The sequence below is a fragment of the Mesoplodon mirus genome, assembly GCF_964341445.2.
Source record: "Mesoplodon mirus genome assembly, chromosome: 14".
Lineage (NCBI taxonomy): Eukaryota > Metazoa > Chordata > Mammalia > Artiodactyla > Ziphiidae > Mesoplodon > Mesoplodon mirus.
This window is the reverse complement of record NC_138990.1, coordinates 77,191,686-77,216,870: the sequence shown is the minus strand read 5'-3', so window position 1 is coordinate 77,216,870 and position 25,185 is coordinate 77,191,686. Positions and strand designations below refer to the sequence as shown.

At 35.6% G+C, this 25,185-nt stretch overlaps 1 protein-coding gene across 4 annotated transcripts in view; it reads right to left on the bottom strand.

The window, feature by feature from the left end:
- The window catches only part of EHBP1 (EH domain binding protein 1), a 500,368-nt gene that overhangs the window by 316,580 nt on the left and 158,603 nt on the right, over positions 1–25,185 (bottom strand). For all 4 annotated transcript variants that reach the window (XM_082643305.1, XM_082643308.1, XM_082643304.1 and 1 more), the window contains one exon: positions 24,146–24,549. In XM_082643305.1, coding sequence (XP_082499431.1) covers positions 24,146–24,249 — 104 coding nt within the window. In that variant the 5' untranslated portion in view covers positions 24,250–24,549. The remainder of the gene's footprint in view (positions 1–24,145; positions 24,550–25,185) is intronic.

The following is a 25,185-nucleotide window of genomic DNA, read 5'->3' as shown; positions in this document are numbered from 1 at the left end:
CCTAAATGTAAATGCTAAATCTATAAAGCTTCCAGAAAAAAAACAGGAGAAAATCTTCATGACCTTGCAGTAGACAAAGATTTCTTAGCTAGGACACAAAAAACACTAACTGCAAGAGAAAGTATTTATAAATTTTATCAAAAATAAAAATTGTTCTTAAAAATATTATGAACATGAAAAGGAAAGACAGAATTGGAGAAAAAAATATTCATAGTGCTTTCATCTGCCAAAGTGTTGGTATCTTGAATATTAAAGTTAATAATAAGAAGGCAAACAGCCTGATTTTTTTTAAAAAATGGGTAAAAGAGTTGACAGTTCAAAAACAAGATAAACAAATGGCTAATAAGCACATGAAAAAATACTCAACAGCATTAGTCATCAGGAAAATGCAAATTAAAATCAAAATAAGATATCACTAACATACTTACCAAAATGGCTAAACTTTTGATTAAAATTTTTGATATATAAGTTGATTACAGATCTCCTTCATAATACATAGAAAGCAAATTTCAAGGTGGAAAATTACGTTTCCATTGACATTTCTATAAAAAAAACCCTAATTATATAAAGTTCCACTCAATATTAAAATAACATTCATATCTAACAATTTGTTTAATGTATCAATTAAATGTGACCTAATTTAACCACTCATTTAAATATAATTAGGAGCATCATATGCAGTGGGAAAACCGTAGCAGAAAAATCTTTTCTCTTTCTTATCTCTATAAATTAACTATTTAAGACCTTAATCATTTCTCTTAGTAAATACTGAAAAAGTGAATAATTCGAAGTTAAAATACATTCTATCCCAATCAGTGAGTGAAACATTTATTAAGTGCCTATTTACATACTATGTACACGCTTGATTAGTAAAATCATTTTCTAAAAGCTTTACAGTCAAAGGTAGAAAAAAATATTATGCATGCAAAAGCATCAAATATTGGAACTCAAATCCCATTGTGCTAGGTATGATAAAACTTCCCCTAACAAACACAGTGCTGGATCACATTCTTCTCTTTTTCTCCTTTCCAGCCCTCTCTTCCTTTTTTTTTAAATGATAGCCATTTTAATTATAGTAACAAAGCCCTTTACTTTGTTACTTTAGGAAGGAGAAGGCGCTCAAATTATAACAGTGAACCTCTTTTATGTGGGATAGAGGCTATATATAGTCTTTGTGATCCAATGAAACTTCTGTCACATTTATATCATAATCCAGTTTCTTTCAAGTAAATCTGGCATCTCCAATACAATTGATACACCTAGAAAGTTAATGTCTCAACAAATATTTTACATATTTGAATAATCAATGGTTTGCCATCGAGACCTGTTTATTTATTTATTTACTTTGAGATTGCTTCAGAGACCTCATTCCCAAATTTCATGTAGGAGTCATTCTAAAATGCAGTAAGTTTCTTTGTGAAACAGGATATTCAGGATCTTGTCCACAATAGGCACATAAGAACTTTGCCCACACATGTAAACAATCTGACAAATTATGGCCTGAATCACAATTTTAAATTGAGGATCCTGAGTGGTAGAGAGGTTTATTATAGGATAGCTAACATAGAACCAGTAGTGATTACCTTATTTGTTTCAGTAAAGATGCTATTGAAGATGTCTGGCTCTATTTCATATAGGTCAATTTCCTTCCTATTAAAAAGCACTTACTTTCCACTGTTAGACCAGACCCACAATTTCTGTCAAAAGTCTCATAATGAATCAGGAATAGGAATGCCACAGCATAAATCAAATCCTTCTACCAGAACAACAATTCAAAGTCCATAAATAATTAAGACCGAATAAATCTTCGAAGATTCAAAAAAAAGAGGGGGGGGGTGATATTGAGAAACTGTCCCAGATAGCTAAATACAACGTGGCATCCTGGATTGAATCCTAGAACAGAAAAGGGGCATTAATGGAAAAAACTAGTAAAATCGGAACAGAGTCTGGACTTTAGTTAATAGTAATACACCGACATTCATTTCTTAGTTTTGACAAATGTACCACGGAAATGTAAGATGATAACATTCGAGGAAACCGAAGCTGAGTAAAGAGTGTACAGAAAAAGTTCTCTATTACCCTTGCAAATTTTTTCTAAATCTAAAATTATTCCAACAACAACAAAAAACTCCACAAAAAAACAGAATTAGAAGGAGTTGTATGTAGACTAAAAGGCTTTAAAATCTGAAAACAAAACAATAGAGCACACCTATCAATGGGAAAAAAATAAAGACTCCAGTCAGTAGTAAATAGATAATAATGCACAGGTGAGTTATAAAAGAGGAAAGGCAACTAGTTAACGAATAAAAGAAAAATATTAAATTTACAAACAAAAAATTTCTAAAAAGTGAAACCGTTTTTCACATATCAAATTAGCAACTTTTATGTTATTGGTAAGAGTATGGTGACTCGGGGCTTCCCTGGTGGCGCAGTGGTTGAGAGTCCGCCTGCCGATGCAGGGGACACGGGTTCGTGCCCCGGTCCGGGAAGATTCCACATGCCGCGGAGCGGCTGGTCCCGTGAGCCATGGCCACTGAGCCTGCGTGTCCGGAGCCTGTGCTCCGCGACGGGAGAAGCCACAACAGTGAGAGGTCCGCGTACCGCAAAAAAAAAAAAAAAAAAAAAAAAAAAGTATGGTGACTCTGGCACTGCCATTGCTGACTACAGGGTACATTAAGATAATTTTTATAAAGCAATTTGGCACAATATATCACAAGCCAAAAAGTAAACTTAGTAATCCAACTTTTGTGAAAATAAACTGAGGAAATAAGATGGAACATAAAAAACCTTTATACAAAATATGCTAACTAAAGCATTCCTGATATTCAATTTTTACTGAAACAATCTATAAGACATCTACCATAGGAAAATAGTTAATTATGGCTCATCTACTTAATAGACAGTTATTAACAATGACATTCACAAAACTCATACTAAACTTAAGAAATTCAGATTCCGAATTGTATACAAAGCATCATAACAGGTAAAATAATGAACAAAAATTATGCTTGTAAAAGAGACTGGAAGAAAGTACACCAAAAACATGCATAATAGTTATCTCTGGGTGATGGGATTACAGGTAATATCTTCTTATATTTTTCTATATTTTATGATTTTTACTGTAAAGGACTTGCTTTTAAATAGGGAAAACTACATTTTTAAGAAACCAAAGTGGAGGAAGCATACTTTAATATATCATGTATATGGATGGTTTTACTTTAGTGATAACTATCATAAAATATTTTTGTACATATTAAAAAAACATTAAAATTATTTTATATATATATGTAATTATTACTGAACTTCCTATAAGATATTCTGGTACTCCTCAAAAACTATCAGCATGCATTTTGGCTCATATTAGAAATAGGGTCTTACCCTCAATGATTTTACAATCTAGTGAAGATTAAGTTACGAGAATGAGAAAAAAGAACAAAAAAAGAAGTTAAATATTTAAATACTAACAAAGTGGTTGAGTATAGACTCTGTAATCAGATAGACCTAACCTGAATCCTGGCTCCAATAACTGTGTGACCTTGGGCAAGTATCAGCCTTTCTAAGCCCAAGTCACCCTGGTCTGTCATTTGAAGATTAACAGTACTGACTTTGCAGAATTAATGTGAGCACTAAATGAAATATTCAAGGAAAACACCTGGCAAAATGTCTGGCACATAATCAGTATGTAAATTTAGCTTTTTTCTTTTTTTTAACTACTCTTAGTGGTATTATTGACTATCAGGGTTTTAAATGGTCAGAGGAACAAAAAGAGATCATTAACAGCAAGAATTAAGGAAGGCTTTAAGAATTCTGCTAATCCTTGAAGGAAGAGTTGAACACGGTAAGACTGGGCAGAGATGCAGAGCAGTATTAAAAACTTATTCAAGCAGAGATTTGAATAAGTAGGGCATGTTTATAGAACAGTGAAGTGAACCATCCAACTATAGCAGAAGAGACACAGAAACACTTCTTATGGAAAGAAGTGAAATAAGGTATTTTTTAAAGAAAAAATAAAAGATTGTCAATTAATAGCATTTATGTTATTCAACACAGAGTTACCATCAAGGGAAAAAATTTAAAGTGCAAGTTAAATTACAGTATCTCAAACAATACTATATAAAAATCACTTTAACAAAACAGTAATTGACCTTGTAATATTTAACAACTAAAGTCTTCCAAGAAAAAATATCCAAAATAACCAGTAGCTATTAAATAAAGAAATATTCATGTGCACTGGAAGAAAAGAGGGAAGGAGGTAAAAATACAAAATAAAAACTATAAGTTTTTTTGTACATACTAAGAAATCATAAGTATGTGAAAAATAAGATAAAGGTGGTATTTAAGAAGGATGTACAATTAAAATTCCTTAAATGTTCGTGCATATAATTTATGATTATAATTGTTCTTGCCTATTACATATATGTTGCAAAATAACTCAATAAACTTGAAATAAGAAAAATTATTTCTAAATTAATGAAATGGCAGATTTCCCTGATTTATAGAAATCCATCTTTTCTAGACAACGTATTGAGAACCTATTTATTTATCAATCCTAATTTAGTAGAATTAACACAATTTTATTATTATGGTGAACTTTCTTTAAATTATCTTTTTGCAAAAGGAACTACACACCACTTTCTCTTGTAGTAACTCCTACTGCCCTACTGGAAATACAGGACACATTATTAACCATTAAAAATTACAAACTATTGGGAATTCCCTGGCGGTCCAGTGGTTATGACTTGGCGCTTTCACTGTTGGGGCCCAGGTTCAATCCCTGGTGGAGGAACTAAGATCCCTCAAGCCATGCGGCATGGCCAAAAAATAATAATAGTAATAATAAACTATTAAGCCCAATACTATGACCTTGACATTTATCAAATATTTCTAAGTAAAATTAAAACAAAACAAACCAATTCACTTAAGAACTCAGAAAGCTTCAGTAAGCTCATTCATTACACACACACATACTGGCTAAGAAAGCAAGCTCTGGAGTCAGGCTGCTTTATGGGTCTGAGATTTATGAGTTTAAATCTCAGTTCTAAGCCCCATTAATAAACTGCATATGTTGAGAAAATTATTTAATCTTCCTATGCCTAAGTTTCTTCCTCTGTAAAACAGGGACAGTAAGTAATAGTACCTTCCCTCATAAGGTCACTCTAAGGATTAAATGGTATAATGTGTATAAAACATATATCACAGTATCTAATCTAGTACAGAGTAAGAGCTTCATATGTAGAAATTATCATTAATCATCATGTGTTTCTATAATACATAATGTTTCAATATATAGGAAACCCCAAGACAACAAGGAAGATTTAAAAATAAATAAAAGGTACACAGAGGAAATTTTAGCTACAACAAACAGTAAACACAACCTACTCCTATCCAGATAAAACCTTACAGTAAAGGCTTATTTGCCTCAGTTCCATTCATTCAGTACATCATGACCAGCTTTAAACAAAAAAAATTACAGAGCATGCTAACACAAAAAGTACAGTTTGAAGAGACTGAGCAAGCAGTAGAGAACCAGGCTCAGATGGCAGAAATGTTGGAGTTATCAGACCAGGAATTTAAAACAACTACAATGAATATGCTAAGGTCTCTAATGGAAAAAGTAAGACAACATGCAACAACAGATGGGTAATAAAGCAGAAAGATGGAAACTCTAAGAATCAAAAGGTAACGTTAGAAATCAAAAATACTGTAACAGAAATGAAGAATGTCTTTGATAGGCTCATCAGTAGACTGGACACAGCCAAATAAAGACTCAGTGAACTTGAAGAAATGTCAGTAGATACTTCCAAAACTGAAATGGAAACAGAAAAAAGCATGAAAAAGAACAGAATATCCAAGAACTGTGGAGCAATTACAAAGGGTATAACATACACATAATGAGAATACCAGAAGGAAAAGAAAAACAGAAAGGAACAGAAGAAATATTTGAAGCAATAATGACAATTTCACAAAATTAATGATAGATACCAAGGCTCAGATCCAGAAGCTCAGAGAACACCAGGCAGGACAGATATTTAAAAATCTATATCTAGGCATATCATATTTCCACTGCAGAAAATCAAAGATAAAGTCTTAAAGGAGGCCAGAGGAAAAACACTTTTCTATAGAGGAAGAAGGATAAGGATTACATCAGACTGCTTTTCAGAAATCATGCAAGCAAGAGTGAAATAAAGTATTTAAAGTGCTGGGTGTGTGGGGGCGATGGGGGGGATGGAATGCAACCTAGAATTCTGTATCTAGTCAAATTATCCTTTAAAAGTGAAAGAGAAATAAAGAGTTTCTCAGGCAAACAAAAGTCGAGGGAATCTGTCACCAGTACACCTCCCTTGCAAGAAATGTTAAAAAAAAAAAATCTTCAGAGAGAAGGAAACATATAGGTCAGAAGTGGGAAACTCAGATCTACATGAAGAAAGGAAGAGCACTAGAGAAAGAAAAAATGAAGGCAAAGTAAAATTTTTCATTTTTCTTATTCCTAATTTATCTAGCATATAATAGTTTGTTCAAAATAATAATAGCAACAATGCATTTGATGATTAGAGCCTATAGATAAGTGAAATGAATGACAGCAATGTTATAAGGACAGGAAGGAGGAACTGGGAATACTCTAAGATACTTGCACTATCAGTGAAACGGTATAGTGTTACTTGAAAGAGGACCTGGATTAGTTGTAAATGTATATTGCAATCTCAAGGGCAATGACTAAAAAAAAATCCTTTATGAAATAAAACTGATATGCTAGGAGAGGACAAATAGTAGAATCATATAAAATGCTCAATTAAAACCAAAGAAGGAAAAAAAGCAAACAAACAGAGGCAGAAAAAGAGTGGAAAACAAAATAGAAACAAAGAATAGGGCTAAGAATAGAAAACAGTGACAAATATGGTAGATGTTAAACCAACTGTATCAGTAATCATTTTAACATGAATGGTTTAAATAAACCAATAAAAAGACAGCCTTTCAGAATGGATTAAAAAAAAAGATGCAACTAAACTTGAGTCTACTAAATAAATGTTGTCTGTGATAAACTAACTTTTAATATAAAGACACAGATTAAAGGAAGGGATGGAAAAGATATGCCATGTTAACACTAATCAAAAAAAGCTGGAGTAGCTATAGTAATTTCAGACAAAGCAGACTTTACAGCAAGGAATATTAACAGAGATAAAGAGGGGCATTACATAATGATAAAGGGGTCAGTTCTCCAAGAAGACATAACATTCTCTAATTTGTATGAGCCTAACAACAGAGCATCAAAATATGTGAGACAAAAACTGATAGGACTGTAAAGAGAACTGGATGAATTTACTATTATAGCTGAAGACTTCCATACCCCTCTATCAGGAATTAAAAGATCAGCTGGCTAAAAATCCAGTAAGGACACAGTTGAACTGAAAAGCACCATCGATCAACTGGATCTATAGAATACTTCATCCAACCAGAGCAGAAATACACATTCTTCTCAAGCTCACATATAAGATTCACCAAGACAGAACATATTCTGGGCCATAAAACACATCTTAACAAATTTTTAAAAATTGAAATCATACAAGGTATGCTCTCATACATGATGGAATGAAATTAGAAATAAATAACAGATAGCCAGAAAACCCCAAAAAACTTGGAGATCAAACAGTGAACTTCTAAACAACACATGTGTCAAAGGAGTCTCGAAATTTTAAATATTGAACAAATAAAAATGAAAATGTAACTTATTAAAAGTTGTGGGAACCAGAAAACCAGTGCTTAGAAGGAAATTAATGGCATTGAATGCACAATATTAAAAAAGAAGAAAGATCTAAAATCATTAATCTAAGCTTCCAATTTAGGAAACTAGAAAAGAGCAAGTAAATCCAAAGTAAGCAGAAGGAAAGAAATAATAAAAATTAGAGCAGAAATCAATGAAACTGAAAAAAGGAAATCAACCAAAATCAAAAGTGGATTCTCTGAAAAGATCAATAAAATTGATACATTTCTAGCCAGGTTAACAAGAAAAAAAAAGAGTAAACAAATTACTAATATTAGAAATGAAAGTGGGCCCATCAGTACTGATTCTGTAGACATTAAAAAGATACTAAAGGGGGGCTTCCCTGGTGGTACAGTGGTTAAGAATCCACCTGCAGGGCACACGGGATCGAGCCCTGGTCCAGGAAGATCCCACATGCCACGGAGCAACTAAACCCGTGTGCCACAACTACTGAGCCTGCAGGCCACAACTACTGAAGCCCGCGTGCCTAGAGCCCATGCTCTGCAACAAGAGAAGCCACCACAATGAGAAGCCTGCACACAATGAAGAGTAGCCGCCACTCGCTGCAACTAGAGAAAGCCCGCATGCAGCAACGAAGACCCAACACAGCCAAAATAAATAAACATTAAAAAAATTGTGAATCACTATGTTTATTAAAAGAAAAAGGGCTTCCCTGGTGGCACAGTGGTTAAGAATTCACCCACCAATGCAGGGGACACGGGTTCGAGCCCTGGTCCGGCAAGATCCCACATGCTGCTGAGCAACTAAGCCCATGTGCCACAGAACTGAGTCTGCGTTCCAGAGCCTGCGAGCCACAACTCCTGAAGCCCGGGCACCTAGAGCCCGTGCTCTGCAACAAGAGAAGCCACTGCAGTGAAAAGCCCGTGCACTGCAACAAAGAGTAGCCCCCACTCACTGCAACTAGAGAAAGCCTGCACACGGCAACAAAGACCCAACGCAGCCAAAAATAAATAAATAATTAATTAATTAATTTTTTTTTAAATACCTTAAAAAAAGATACTAAAGGAATATTATGAACAACTCTATGCCCATGAATTTAATTACCTAGATAAAACAGACCAATTTCCTGAAAGACACAATCTACTAAACCCCCTATAATGAGAAATAGGTAAGCTGAATAGTCCTGTGTCTATTAAAGAAATTGAATTAATAATAAACAGCCTTCTAAAACAGAAAGCACCAGGCCCAGAAGGGTTCACTAGTGAATTCTACCAGACATTTAAGGAAGAAATTATACTAATTCTCCAGACAATCTCTTCCAAAAAATAAAAGCTGAGAGAATACTTCTTAACTCATTCTATGAGGCCAGCATTACTGTAACACTCAAATCAAAGACATTATAAGAAAGGAAGACTAAATACCAACATCCCTCATGAACACAGATGCAAAAATCCTCAAGAAAATATTAGTAAATTAAATCCAATAATGCATTTTAAAAAACTACACACTACAACCAAGTGGATTTATTCCAGGTATGCAAGTCTGGTTCAATATTTGCAAATCAATTAATGTAATCCATCACATCAACAGACTAAAAAAAAAAAATTACATGATCATATCATTAGATACCAAAAAAAAACATCTAACAAAATCCAACACTCATTCATGGTAAAAACTCTCAGCTACCTAGGAGTACAGGGGAGTTTCCTCAACTTGGTAGAGAACGTCTACAAAAAAACTATAACACCATATATAATGGTGAGAAACTGGATGCTTTCCCAGTAAGATCAGGAACAAGGCAAGGATGTCGACTCTCACCACTTCTATTCAAATCATATTGGAAGTCCTAGCTAATGCAGTAAGATAAGAAAGGAAAATAAAATGTATACAGGTTGGGAGGGAAGAAATAAAACTATATTTGTTTACACATGTCATGACTGTCTATCTATGTACAAAATTCCAAAGAATCAACAAAAAATCCTGGAAGAAATAAGCAATCATAGCGAGTTGCAGGATTCAAGGTTAATATACAAAAATCAATTGCTTTATTGTATACCAGGAACAAACAACTGTAATTTGAAACACAATACCATTTGAATTAGCACTTAAAAATGAAATACTTAGGTATAAATCTAAATAAATAAATACACACACACAATATCTATATAAGGAATACTAAAAAACTCTTAAGAAATTTTTAAAAATCTAAATACATGGAGAGATTCCCTGTACATGGATAAGAAGACTCAATATTGCCAAGGTGTCAGTTCTTCCTAACTTGATCCATAGATTCAGTGCAATCCCAAGCAGAACATATCTGTGTGTGTATGTGTGTGTATGTGTTATGTGTGTGTGTGTGTATAAAACTGAATCACTTTGTTGTACACCTGAAACTGACACAATATTGTAAATCAACTATACTTCAATTTTAAAAAAAAAAGAAAGTGAGGACAACTCATTGAATGAGAGAAAGTATCTGCAAATCACATACCTGACAAATGTCTAATATCTAAACTATATAAAGAACTCTTACATTGCACCACTAAAAAGATAAAAAACCCAATTAAAAATGGGCAAAGGATCAGAATACACCTTTCTCCAAATATATATATGTAAATGGCCAATAAACACATGAAAAGATCATGGCTAAACATCATCCAGCAATTAGAGAAATGCAAATCAAAGCCACAATGATATACCACTTTACACCCACTAGGATGGCTAAAATAAAACAGACAATAAGATGTGTTGGTGACGGCTGGAGAAACTGGAACCCTCATACATTGCTGGTGGGAATATAAAATGATGTAGACCCTTTGGAAAATGTTTTGGCAGCTCCTGAAAAAGTTGAAGTTATCACATGACTTTCCAGTTCCACTTCTAGGTATAAACCCAGGATGGAAATGTTCATATCAACATTCTTCATAATAGCCAAGAAGTGGGAACAACCCAAATGCCCATTTAGAATAAATAAAATGCAGTATATTCATACAATAGCATATGATTTGGTAAAGAAAAGTAATGATACATGCTACACGTGGATGAATCTTGAAACCATTATGTTAACTGAAAGAAACTAGTCACAAAAGACCGTATAGTATGATTCCATTTACATAAAATGTCTGGAATAGGCAAATGAAGAGAGACAAGGTAGAGTAGTGGTTGCAGAGAGCAAGGATAGGGCAGGAGCAGGAAGCAGTGTTAAGAGGAAGAGGGGAGGGGAGTTCCAGAGGAATAGGGAGTGACTGATAATGAGTATGGGTTTCTTTTGGAAGTGATGAAAGTGTTCTAAAATTAGATGGTGATGACGGTTGTACAACTCTAGGAATACACTAAAACCACTGAATTGATGAGCACTTGAAAAGGGTGAATTGTATAGTATGTGAATTATCTCTCAATAAATCTGTTTTAAAAAAATAAGAAGAAACCCAGAATAATGAAACTAGCTACATTCAGGGGTTGGGTGGAACAAGGGAAAAAGGACAAGGCAGCGGGAACAGAATAGATGGGATGGGGAGATATACCCTTTAAAAAATAGCTCTTATTTGGGGAAACACATTAGAATTCCATTAATTAATAAGTTAATTAATTCAATAAGAATTGGGGGGGAGCTTTTCTAAAGTGGGATGCAAATAAAAACAAATAAACCTATCGGTGCTTTGAATTAAAACATAATCACACTGAATGCTAAAACTAGTGGATGAAAGTTTGATAAGGAATAGGATATTTACACAGTCTCAAAGTATCTTCCTACAAAGAAAAAAACAGTAACTTTACAATTGGAGAAACTTGTTAGACAATATTTTAAGCAAGTGATCAAAGTTAACATCACCAATAATGGGACCAATCAACATCATGTGACCTTTTTTAAAAAAAAAGTTCTTATTTGAGGAACATTAAAATTTCATTAATTAATCAGTTAATTACTTCAACAAGGATAGAGGGATTTTCTAAAGTGAAATACAAATAAAAATGAATGAACCTGTTTCGAATTAAAATATAACCACACTGAATGCTCAAACTAGTGGATAAAAGTTTGATAAGGAATAGGATATTTATATACACATACACATTTGATATGATGTAGTGAGTATGCAGCATCACTTTGGTACTCTTGCCAAATATTCATAATCTGAACCTAATCACAGGAAACAATGGACAAAACCAAATTCAGCAACATCTTCAAAAGTATCAAGATCATGAAAAACTGAAGAACTCTATCAGATTAGAGGACAGTAAGAGATGTGACAACTAAATGTAATGTATGGACCCTGGAAATTCTTCTTTTGCTATAAACCAGTGTTTATTTCCTGATTTGGTAAACCGAAACTTGGCTAGGTAAGAAAATATCCTTGTTTTTAGGAAATATACATTTAAGCATTTATGGGTAAAGGGCATCATGGTTAATGTTAAGGGGGAAAAAATGACATACAGAGAGCAAGAGAGAGTGATAAAGCATGTATGATAAAATGTTGCCACCTGGGGAATTTGGGTGACAGGCATACGGGAATTAATTCTTTGTACTACTTTTGCAACTTTTCTATAATTCTGAAATTATTTCAAAATAAAGGTTCCTTTAAAAAAAATGTTGCAACAATATACCCCCTACCAGAACCTTAGTACCAACGGCAGTAACAATATCAAAAGGTTATTTTATAAATATAAGTCCAAACTGGTATAAATAACATAACTGAATAAATAATGAGAAAGTTTAAAAGTAAATGAATTAACCAATTTTTAAAAGATTATTTTGTAAATTAGAGTACTCTTCAAATTAAAGTTGAACCATTAAACTCAATTTCTAAGCCCACTTATTGCATGAATAAATTCAGTTCTTTTGGAAGCTTAAGGGAAATGATTGGAAAAGACTAGTAAAATAGAATAAAGGTAAATTTAAAAGATTAAAATTACCATACTAACAGTACCCTATAAACAAAGGGGAAATCTAGAAGGTTCCTTTTAGAAGGATAACAATGACAATAATATAGACAAAGGACCAAAAAGAGGCGAGGAAAATGTTAAGGGCTATCACAAAAGCCTATACTAGAGGTTCCCAAACTTTCTGGGTTTACAAAGCCCTTAGTGTGTCAGTAATTTTTTCATAGGCCAAAAGAAATACTTAACCATTCTGTTTAAATAGTCAGGTCCAAACAACTTTAGAAGAATGTATGTCCTAACAAGTTGTGTTGAGTACTGCAAACTTCTCAAACATTAGATTCAGACTGGACACGACCTTCCCCTTTTCCTGTTTCATACGGATTTTCACATGGTACTTGCTTTTTGTCATAGCAACTACCAAAAACTCAGCTTTGTAAAAATATGGTATCACTGAAAGGAATATATCAATCTAATTTTGCAAATGAACTACCTCAAGCTCGTAGTTTGTGTGGTTTCCAAAGAGATGGTTGCTGTATTTCCCTCAACATTTTTAAGCATCCCTTGGCACACCTGTGAGTTCTCTGCGGCACTTTCTAGGCTCCTCAGTGCACACTTTGAGAACCATACACCTTGGCAAAGGATGACAAAGGATGTCACCAAGGCATTGGCAACAGAAATATTGGAGAGAGAATTAAGGAATCTTCCGAGAAAAAAAAATCAGCAGCTCTAGAGATGGTGCCTGGAAGTACAACAGTGCAGGTACTTGAGAAGCATCAAAACTTAAAAAAAAAAAATTATTCTATCTTTAGCTATCCCCAACAGTACTTGCTTCTATGGAAAAGAGCAAACTTTTTTTTTTTAATGAATAAATGAACTGGTTCAAATGTTTATATTAATTTGACAACTTTATATGTGGCATAACTAAAGTACATTGTTCTCACTTTTAGCACACACACGCACACACACATTACAAAACAGCTGAACCAAAGGAAGAAAATTCAATTCAAATTTTCAACTTAATAATTTCTGGAGTAGCAATAGGAACTGTCACCTAACACCTGCCAAAGCTTTACTTTACACAGATATTTGAGGAAGACTCGAATGTGGTAGTCCTAAAACCTGGCTTAATGATCTTAAGCAATTGAGGAACTTCTAAAATGACAGATTTGCCAGCACTATTCCAGACCTACAGAATCAGGACTTTCCAAAGCCCACAGCAATCACCTTATTTGCAGAGTGCCCCAGCAATTCTGAAATTAGCCAGTTTTGAGAGGAAATGGCTAAAACAGCACTGTCCAACAAAACCTTTTGTGATGACAGAAATGTTCCATATTTGCACCATCCAATATAGTAGCCCCTAGCCACATGTGGCTAGTGAGCCCTTGAAACGTGGCTAATGTGACTGAGGAACTGAATTTTTAATTTTATTTAATTTAAATTTAGATGTAAATAGCAACATGTAGTTAGCTGCTCCTGTATGGCACAGCATAGAACTTGATGATCTATGTTAAATATTCATTCCTCTAAATTTTCCAATGTGTACCCTTGATTTAAATTAGATGATCAGAAAACTAGGTTCCTCAGCAATTTTCCATAGTCTCTCATAAAGGGTTGTTATAAAGGGTCAGTATAAACATTATCCTATTTAAAAGTCTGAGTCTTTTGTAGTTTGAGACTTTATCCAATGTCATACATTTTTTTTCATAATAAAAATCCTGCTTTAATTAAGTTCTAAGAAAAGTCTCTGCAAATGAGTCTGAATATTTTCTTTAGCCAGAAGGAATACTCGGTGAGCCAATGTGCTTCCCTTTTTGCCACAGCTGACAGTAAACTCAAAACCAACTCCAGCGGTAACTCCTCTTAAGTGCCTAGTAACATGTACTCTCTGCTCCTCTAAGACTATCTCTGTTCTATTTATATCCCTATATTAGTCAACATAGTGTAATTTTAAATTCTCAAGCTGACAAACTCTCTTGGACATAGGCAGAGTATCAACTTTTTAAGTGATAAATTCTTTGCATTAAAGTCATTTTTTTTATTGTTAATGCAGTAATAAAGTCAATTTTTAGAAGTGGCTTTTTTTTAAAAAAGAATTATTTCAATAATAACAACACTGGGATTAATAACATCAGGAAATTTTTTAATAGATCAAACTTACCAAAGTTATTATTTAGGTGTCTATTAGCAAAGCAGCCTAAAAATATCACTGTAAGAGTGAAAAATAAGACACACATATATGGCATTCTGCAATAATTTTACTGTCCCAATTTCACAAACTCAGTTCCACTCCTTTTTAAAAATATGCAGAATATGAACATCCCTATTGAACACTCAGTTAAAAATGCTTGTACAATTTTTCCTTTAGCACACTAGACTCTTTTTATGTTATGCAGTGAACTACTTCAGTGACTCTTCTGTTGACATGTTCCACAAAATTAGAACAAACACATTGATGCATCAATAGCACATTTCTACAAATGCCTAATTTTAAGTTCCCTGAGCATCTAATTACAAAACTAATATGAAACTTAACTGTCATAAGAGTAGGACATCTTCGCATAATCCCTTACAATTCATTTTAAAAATATACTACCAAAAGACACAATTTATTCCATGGGGCCATTATAAAAGTCATGATAGGGAAAAGAAATTTGAAGGAAAACTGTCATAAAAAAGCATATCCTAAACATCATAAATAGTCACCACAGGGGACACACACACACACACACACACACACACACACACACACACACTAATGCTGGCAAGTTAATTCTACTTTGGAGGAACTAAGTTAGTTTCCTTATCCATATTCTTTAGCTGAAAATCACTTACTTAAAGTGATTATTAAAAAAGAAATAAAAGTTACAAAACCATATGAACCCATTTTGCTCCAGAAGCAAAAAGATGTAGTTCCTTTCCCCAAAAGCCGAAGTACTGTCAAAACTTAGTTCATTTCAGCACAGCACTTCTGCTATCAGGCTCCTTGGTTTACTTCCACCTCCCGGGTCACGCAGCCTTCTGCGCTAGTTCATCCTTCTCAAACACTCTTAAATGTTCAGGTTATATTTTCAGTCTTCTTCTCAGTTACTCTACTCCTTTTCTCTAGCTAGTTCTTTTCACCACGTAATGCTTAAATAATCAGATAAAGACAATGGGCAGTATTTACTGAGTGCTTACTATATGTCAGGCACTGTTCTAACCTCTTTACATGTATTATCTCATTTAATCATCAAAACAACTCTATGCTGGAAGCACTGTCATTAGCGTCACCATTTTACACATGAGGTACTAACAGATTAGATACTAGATCAGTACTAGACTCTAGATTCCACAAACACTAGCTGTAAGTAACTCCAATGATTTAGAGCAGAGGTTAACTTTTTCTTAAAGGGCCAGATAATAAATAGTTCAAACTGCAGCCATCCAGTCTATGTAACAACTACTCATTCAGTATGGGTAAGACGCCATTTAGTATGACGGCAGCCATAGACAATATATAAACCAATGGACATAGCTGTATTCCAATAAAATTTTATTTACAAAAGAGGCCGCTTGGATCAGGCCAAAGTTATCAATGATCTACAGGCATACTGAGCCTGGTGTCAAGGCAACTGTGATGTAAGCACTGCAATATCCAATTATGTCTTTATGGCATAAAGACGCTCCACTATTTTCCTTAACCGATCACAACTGAATTTTGTACAACTGAACTTCACATAGACTAAACATTTAAAATATAGATAAAATACTCTACATAACAATTCAAGTTTAAAAAAAATTCAGTCCAAGAAACACTAAAATAAAATAACTAACAAAGTAACAACTCAATTTATTCTCTACTAAAATTACATCTACCTCTGACAATTCATCTTGTGGAAAAGAAGACTGTGCTATTTTGTTTCAAAGGTGTTTAACATTCACATAACTTGTAACAGAAAGTTTTGCAAAGTAAAACTTTTTGCCCCACCTCTCCTCTCATTCATTAAGATTTCAGCACCTGACTCCCTGTCTTAACCATTTCTCCTCCAATTATTCTCAGCAATTCCAAGAGCCACATAGATAACTTGTCCCATAGCCTCTAAATTCCGATTGCCTTCTTCACTTACAAAAATCTTTTCCTCCATTTCATCTCAACCACCAACCACCATGGTCATACCCTAACAGCTATAGTCTAAAGAGAAATGAGAGACCCCAGAGGTACAAAAGATGACCCATTTAAATATAGGGGAAAATTCTACTTAAATTTATTTATTTAAAAAAAAGAGAAATTAAGGTATACCCATATTTAACATATAAAGCATATTAATTTAAAATATATTAAAAAAATATTGAAGATATGTGCTTATTTTTTTTTAACTAATAAGCAAAGGAAACCACCGCCTATATCTTGTCATAACTGTTAACCACATCCTCCAAAATCAAACATCTCATTCTGACTCTTATCTCCCAATTATCTAGCTCATTCACTCTGATACCCCAATCCCAACAACTAATCTCTTTAAGATCTCAAAATCTTTATCCTCTTCACTCTTCCACTGACCATCCTAACTTCCATGTCCTTATTTTCCTCCTTTTCTATCCTATACTCCATGGCTCATCACTATAACCACTCCCATGCATTCACTCCCAATTTCCTTGCCCTCCTTTCCCTCACTTACACATTCCTGACATAAACCCATCCCTGGTTAAATCCAACTCTGCCTATTCCACGCCTGCACCCAAGCACTGAACATAACATAGCTGAATTAAAACATGCAAACATGCTGGGTGCATTCACTTTATATCTATGACCACAATGTTAAGAAGGTCCTCAGCACTACCTAACAATCCTTCTACATTTCCCTACTCAATTCATTCTCGTTTTGACATTTCATACTTCCTCTCTTGTCAATCCTTCAATAACTTTCTGTCACCTCCCTCTTGGATGATGACTTCTAATATTATTTCCCTGAGAAAACAGAAGCCAACAGAAGAGAATGTCCACATCCTCCCCCACCAAATCTACCAACCTAAATGCTTCCCTACCCATGTACTCTGCTTCCCTCCCTGCCTCTATTTAAGTTCAAGCTTTCCATTTCTGTGCTGGATCCTGTTCCCTTTCTCTCATTCAAGGACCTTTCTCCTGAAGTTACTTCCTCTCCCAGCACATCTTCAGTTTTTCCTTCTTTACCAACCATTTCCATCAGCGTTAAAATGTGCTGCAATATCTTCCATGCAAAAGCTATACCTTACCACTTCTCCCTCTTCACCTACTACCTAATTCTCCAGTTTGTAGCAAAATTTTCTAAGATAGGGCTTCCCTGGTGGCGCAGTGGTTGAGAGTCCGCCTGCCGATGCAGGGGACACGGGTTCGAGCCGCGGTCCGGGAAGATCCCACATGCCGCAGAGCAGCTGCGCCCGTGAGCCATGGCCGCTGAGCCTGCGCGTCCGGAGCCTGTGCTCCGCAACGGGAGAGGCCACAACAGTGAGAGGCCCGCATACCGCAAAAAAAAAAATTTCTAAGATAATTACCTATACTGACTGTATCCACTTCCTTTCCTCTAACCCAATCTAATTATGCTTTCATCCCCACCATTCCACTGAAACCATTCCTCAATGTCACCAACTCTTTCCAACTTGCCAAATCTAGTGGTCATCTTGCTCAACCTCTCAAAAGTATTTGACACAGCTAAACACTCCTTTCCTGATACATTTTGCACTTGCTTCCTTGGAAAGCACACACTCCTAATTTTCCTCCTACCTCACTACTGATGGTTTTCAGTCTCCTTTGCTGGCTCTTCCTCTTCCTCCCCACCTCTATATATTGAAGTGTCCCAAGGCTCAATCCTCAGTCCTCTTAATCTCTGTGACACCACAGAAAATTTCCTATAGCCCTATAGTTATAAATTCTATCTATACACTGCAAAACTCTAGCCTCTTCTTTCCCCTGAGCTCCAGACTCTTCAAATTAACTGCTTAATTAAGACCTCCAGCTGGATGTCTTCTTTTCTTAACGAAAGCAAAGCCAATTCTTGATTTCTCCTTCACGCCAAACCTTTTCCTCCCTGGTGTTCTCCAACACTGTAATTAGCATTACACTTAACTGGTTGCTCAGGCCAAAAGCCTGCAGTCATTATTGATCCATCTCTCACTTTACATCATATCTAATCAATCATTAAGTCCTGTCAACTATATCTTCAAAAAATTTATTTCTAGTTACATGGGTTTATACATTTGTCAAAACTTATTGCATTATACACTTAAAATGAATGTATTTTATTGTATGTAAAAGTGTAAGTTATACCTCAATCAAGTGTAGTAGGAACATGTGTGTGTGTTACCTACATACATCCAATTATTTCTCACCACCTCCACCACTACACTGCTTTGCTACTTGGACTACTGCAATAGCATCCTAGCTTCCATTTTTACTCAGGACAGTTCATATTCCACAAAGTACCCAGAATAATCCTTTTAAAATGTAAATTGTATTACTTCCCTGCTCAAACCTCTACCACAGCTTCCTATCACATTTAAAATCCAAAAGCCTTACCACGATCTCAAGACCATATGTGATCTAACCCCTACCTACCTCTCCAACTTAACTGTTATCACTTTAGCTTGTTCTACTGTGTTGCAGACACACCAGCCTTCCAGATACTCCTAAAACACACCAAGCTTGTTTTCAATTATTATTTTTTTAATGTATTTCAAAAGTAGGTTTTCCACATCAAGGTGGATGTTCCTTTAGCTCACTCCATTAGAGCAACAGGTAAATGCTTGCTTAAGCCACCCAAAGAAGTGGATCCGGATGAGTACTTATTAATGTAATTTGGCCTTCATAAACTCAAGTTAACACTTACAGTGCATGTAGCATTCTAACATCCAACTGGAAAACTAACTTGGGGTCAGTTACAGAGGGCCTGGAACATCAGGTTAAGGCGTTCATATTTTATCTAACAGGCCGGCGTCACACACTTAAGCACTGGGAAGAGCTAGTTTTTCACTTTTCAAATCCTGAGGTCACGATGTTTGCAAAGAGTTGTGGAATAATGGAGAAAATGAGGGGTTACTTTCAGGAATATAAACACCTTTATGTACCTCTAGAATTCTGAACCATGTGATTGTAGTACCTATTTTAAAAATAAATTATAATTAAAACTATATTTAAAAATAAGAAAAAGGAACTCTTACATGACAGAAAAACCAGAAACCAATATATTTATGCCTTTTGGGGAGAAGTTTACAGTACTTTAAATACTTTTTGAATGCCATAACTAAGACTTATATAGAAGAAATATAAAAACAGAAAAAAATATGTTCATATATGTAGAAGATACATAGATATACACAGAAAATATACATGCTCATAATGGTTCTCATCATGTAAGGGAGCTCCTATCAGAATTGAGCTCTGCCACCTAAAGTATGATACCACAACGTGCTAACTTTCAAGTAGTTTCCTCAAACACCTGAATAGCCATTGAGAGCTCGTACAAGTGAAGACTTCTCTCAGAAATCTAAAGGGCAGCAGGTGATAAAAAGAACAGGATAAGAGAGAAAAGACAGCACAGTCTCATTCTCTCAAACTCATCTCCAGTGGCCAGTCTCACCACTTGCTAAGAGCTACACCAGTTAAGTGAAATTAATAATTAAATGACTTGGCGACAACAATAAGAGAAGAGGAATATGAACACTTATCATCTCCAAATTTGCTAGAGCCTCTACCTGGTTATCAAGGAGTGATGAGGAATAGGACTGCACAGTATAGTTTCCTTCTCTCAGATGAATAAAAGTCTTTCTGGTTTTTGTTCCTGACCTAACTTCTAGAGCCACTACGCCAAGAAAGAATCATGAATTAGACCCTGTTGGAGTAAGGAAACACACCACCTTGGGCAAATGCAAAATACTGTAAGACAGCAACAAAGAAAAGTGTGAGAAAGCAGAAACTCCAAACCCTCTAATGTATAGAATCCATCCTTTGATCAAGGTAAAATGCTGTGAGTTTGCTCATGGCCTACATCTAAAAAAAGATGGCCTCCTGAAACTCTTACCTTCATCCTGTTATCTGTCATGTCCAGGTTCATAACCTATGGCCATGACAAGAGAACATGGGAAACATTTCTCCTCTCCTTAATCACAGAAATAATGCATTCTCCCTTGGAAAACATATCCTGATTCCCGTTAACCTCTTCCATCAACACACTATGCCTTTCTTGAATCCCTTGAGTTTCATCTTCATTCCCTTGAGTTTCAAATTCATGCAGAAATCAGTATACTTTACCCTGCAGTCATGAATGGGCACTTGGTAAGGTTGAAAACATTATTTTAAAATACTGCTTCTTAAACATTAATATGCATAGTATGTATCTCATTAAAAAGCAGATTCTGATTCAGTAAGTCTAGGGCAGGGCCTGAGGGACAGCAGTTCTAACAGGCTTTTGCAAACTCTCTTGCTTCTCAGAAAACACTTGAAGTAGCAAGATTCTAAAAGGCAATGGCACCTATATACACAGTTTACCTAAAAAGGCACAATCCCAATGCAATGCTAACTGTTCTTTCTTTTTGTAATTCATTCCTTCTTCTCTGATTTATACTAGATCTATTTTCTTAGCCTCTCAACACTTACAATTTATCTTCAATGCCTCTTTCCCTTTATTCAGTTGGCATCTCTGTATTTCCTTCCTCTCCTTTTATTTTTCCATACCACCAAAACAATACCTAAAACGTAAAAGTAGCTGATAAAATATGTTCTTACAAGGTGTCCAAGTCTGTTTTTATTCTTATGTCCTTTAAACAGATTCTAATTCAGCACACATATCCAATAATTTAAGAATTCTTGCAAGCATCAACATGAGGAATGAAAAAAAAAAAAGGATGTAAGTATAGAAATTGGGCCTATTCTGTATTATCACAAGGACCCTATGCAAAGTAAGGCAAAAGGAATACTAACTAAAAATCATAACAACAAATTTGTATGTAATGAAAAGATTTTAAAGCGTTATTTAAGGATCCACCTATAAATAAAATTCCAGGACATCAAACAAATATATTATTCTTTGGGCACTGTCACCTCGTTAGCTTTAAACTATATTTTTAAATGAGAGGGGGAAAATGCAAAACATTTAGAACTACATGTCTAAAAATTCTAGAATATCCAAATGTTTCTTGTGTTAAGACCAGACCTTATCATAAAGATCTAATTTAACAGGTGAACCATAATGTCCAACCCTAAAAATAATTAAGCCATCTATTCACCTATAATCAAGTTAAATTTTCATTCTTGCTTTCACCTTGAGACACATTAACAATAACTTACACACTTTTTAAGGAAAAATAAAATCCAGGGATGATGCAAACTGTGAGGAAGAAACTCATGTTGTGAATAAAGGATCACCTGACACGTTCTATTTCCCTTAAGAGATTCAAATTTAACCGTCTTAAAGTTGATGCCCCCAGCATACTGCCAAGTAAAGAAGTACTTGTAATCAGGATTTTCCTCACGTATTCCCTAGTTTAGTTAGTAGTACACCCAGTCCTCCAAGCCAGAAACGGGTATCAACCTAGACCTGTCCCTCTCCCTCATCCCCACCCTTTCCAGACCCCTTCTGAAATGACCACCAAGTACTATCCATTTTGTGTCCTAAGTGTCCCTCTGCTCTATTCTCTCCATTTCCTCTGCCACTGCCTTAGTCTAAGCCTCTTCTCTCACCTTATCTATTACAATAGCTACCATACCATCCCTGCCTCCAGTTACCTTTTCCACTATGATCCTTAATCCACACTGTCATCCAAGTGATTTTCCAAAATATAAACCTAATGTCTCTTCTGCTCAAAACCTTTTCCTATCTCTCCATCACCCACAGAATAAAGTTCAAGCCATGTACAACAGCACTTTACTTTTTATGATTTGAATCCTGCCCGCCTCTAAAACATCACAGCCCACTGCATTCCTCCCATCCTGCACTTTAAGCCCCATCATTATCCAACTACACTGCTTGAACTTCCAGCATGCCACCTGCCTCCATGCTTTTACATAGGCTGTTGCTTCAGTCTAGAATATCCTTCATTTCTTCCCCTTTAGCTTCCTGGCCAATTACTATGAATCTTTCAAAACTCAACTCAGCTCCCAGAAAGCCATCCCACACCCTACCCTACCCTTAAAGAGTTGATTATTCCCTTGTCTGCCAACTTTGTAAGTAATGATGACATTTTATTGGGCATTTACTATGTGCCTGACATTGTTCCAGGTATTTTACATGTATTAACTCATTTAATCTTTACAATAACCCTTCCTATGAATTGGTACCATTATTACCTTTGTCGATATGAAAACTATCTCAGAGGAGTAAATAACCTGTTCCCAAGGATATCCAACTGTTAAGTGATAGAGACAGATTAAGATCCCTACAGCATATTTATATTATTGCACCTATCACAGAGAATTTATTTACATGACTGTCATTACCCTGGACTGTGAACTCCTTGAGGGTGGGGATTATGTCATATTCAACTCTAAAGCCACAGAGCCTACTATAAAGTAGGTAATCAGTACATGCATTTCTTGAATTGCACATAAACAACATTCCTAACAAGTTCAAGAGAAAAGCATTCGGAAACCAGTTACCAAATAAATATTCAAATATGCTTTAAGAGTTCTAGAGTAGAGGAAGCTATTTTTTCATTTAATAAAAAGGATGTTAAAAAGAGAGATTAACACAGACATGAGATTACAGTCCATGTGGACAAGGAAATGGACTTACTTTTGCAGTAATACTGCTTAATCACTGCAATAAATCAAAACCCAAAGTACCAGTTGCTTAAGATTAACTTTTTTCCTCTGACTAAATAAGAATTCTTCTTGCTTATCATTCAGGGCAGTGAAAAGAAAGCCCTAAATTTACTTTGCTCAAGTGGAAAGAAGCAAATCATAGACAAGCACTCCTAATTGCTTCCTTAAGTCTGGCCAAGAAATGTATCCCATTAGGCAATTAAAATAAAACACAGTTGCCTGACTAAGCACATAACAAAAGAATTTCTAAGGTTGTATGGACTGGCACTCTATTATTCAAATAATGAAAAGTTATTTTAAGCAAAAAAAATAAAGAAAGATCATGAACAAATTAAAACAGATTATCACCACCCCACAAGAATAGATTTCTGTATTAAAACTCTATTGAAACATAGACATATATGTTACATCAAAACATATGCATATATGTTTACAATATTTCAATAGCCATTCTTCATGCCTCCTTAAAATTAAAAAAATCAAAGTTATTCTAAGACTAATGATGAAAGACCTCAAGGCCAAATCTACTGTACTTAGTGTGCTCTCATAGTTACAGTCCTCTGAGCCATACTGAAGTGCAGTAATTAAAACCCACAGGGTCGGTACCACCAGCAACAGTGCGCACCACAGTACTTGTTAGAGTAATCTGCACCCCGCCCAGCTTCTACACACTTGTGCACTACAGAAAGGTAAATCTCCTGTCAGAAGCAGCAGAGTTTAGGCCACAGTGAGTTTAGGCCACAGCACAGCAAACTCTACACCCAGGCACTTCTTACCATTTCTTGGTACATTCAACCATCAGCTCCTGGTAGGAGGCCACAAACTGGAACTTGGATGCGTGTTTTCCCACACGCTGTAGTCTCTTCCAAACTGAAGCCATGATGATCAGTCAAAACAGTGGAGCAGTTCTGGGTTAGCAACACAGCAGCTTTAACAAAGCAGAGGGTCCAAAGCAAAGGAGCTTTGCATGTATGTCTGTACTTTTAAAAACTCAACTACAACTTGAAATGATGTTTGGGGTCCATAAGTCTTCTCCCTGTTTCACAGGGTAAATCACATCTTAGATGAATGGCCCAGTCAAGAACAGTATGACACACATCACAGGATGAGTGAGAGGAGGTTCCCTCATGGAGACATCACCATTCCACCTCGGGGGTTATATGATGTGTATTCTGGAGCACTGAAAAGCAAAACAAAGAGAAAAAATATGAGGAGAGAAGCATGAGAAGTGACTAACCACCCATGTTAGATAACACTGCAACAGACAACCCCAGTTCTCCGCATGTTTTTCAAACAATGAAACAAAACACCAACCTCAAAAGCCAGTAACATCAAGGATGCAAGACACCAAGGAAGAAATTACAATTCACACCAAAGACGTGGAGCAACACATCAGGTAATCAGCATCAACAACGATCGACAGGCGAAAGTCGGGGCCCTACCTCCCTCTCCTAGCATCACAGAAGGGCGAGCAGAGCGGGAAAGTCTAGGGATGCTGTTTAATGTCCACCGCCAGTCAGAGGAAGGAGTGGGGTATTTTAAAATAAACTTTGTTTTTCAGCCGATAGTGAATAGCTTTGAGTCCTAGAATATGTGTGTGTAACAAATTAAGGAGCGGGGAAGAACGCTGCTGTTGAGTCGGAGGGGGAAATGGATGGGGAAAAAGGAGTGGAGGGAAATCTCAAGGCAGAGAGAGGGCAGTGTCCCGGCTCCAGGCCACTTGGGCTCTCCTCCACCTTTGCTGCCAACCGGAGGGAAATGGAAACTCCTGCCTGGGCGTGAAGCAATGACCAGCGAGGCAAGTGCACGGTGCGGG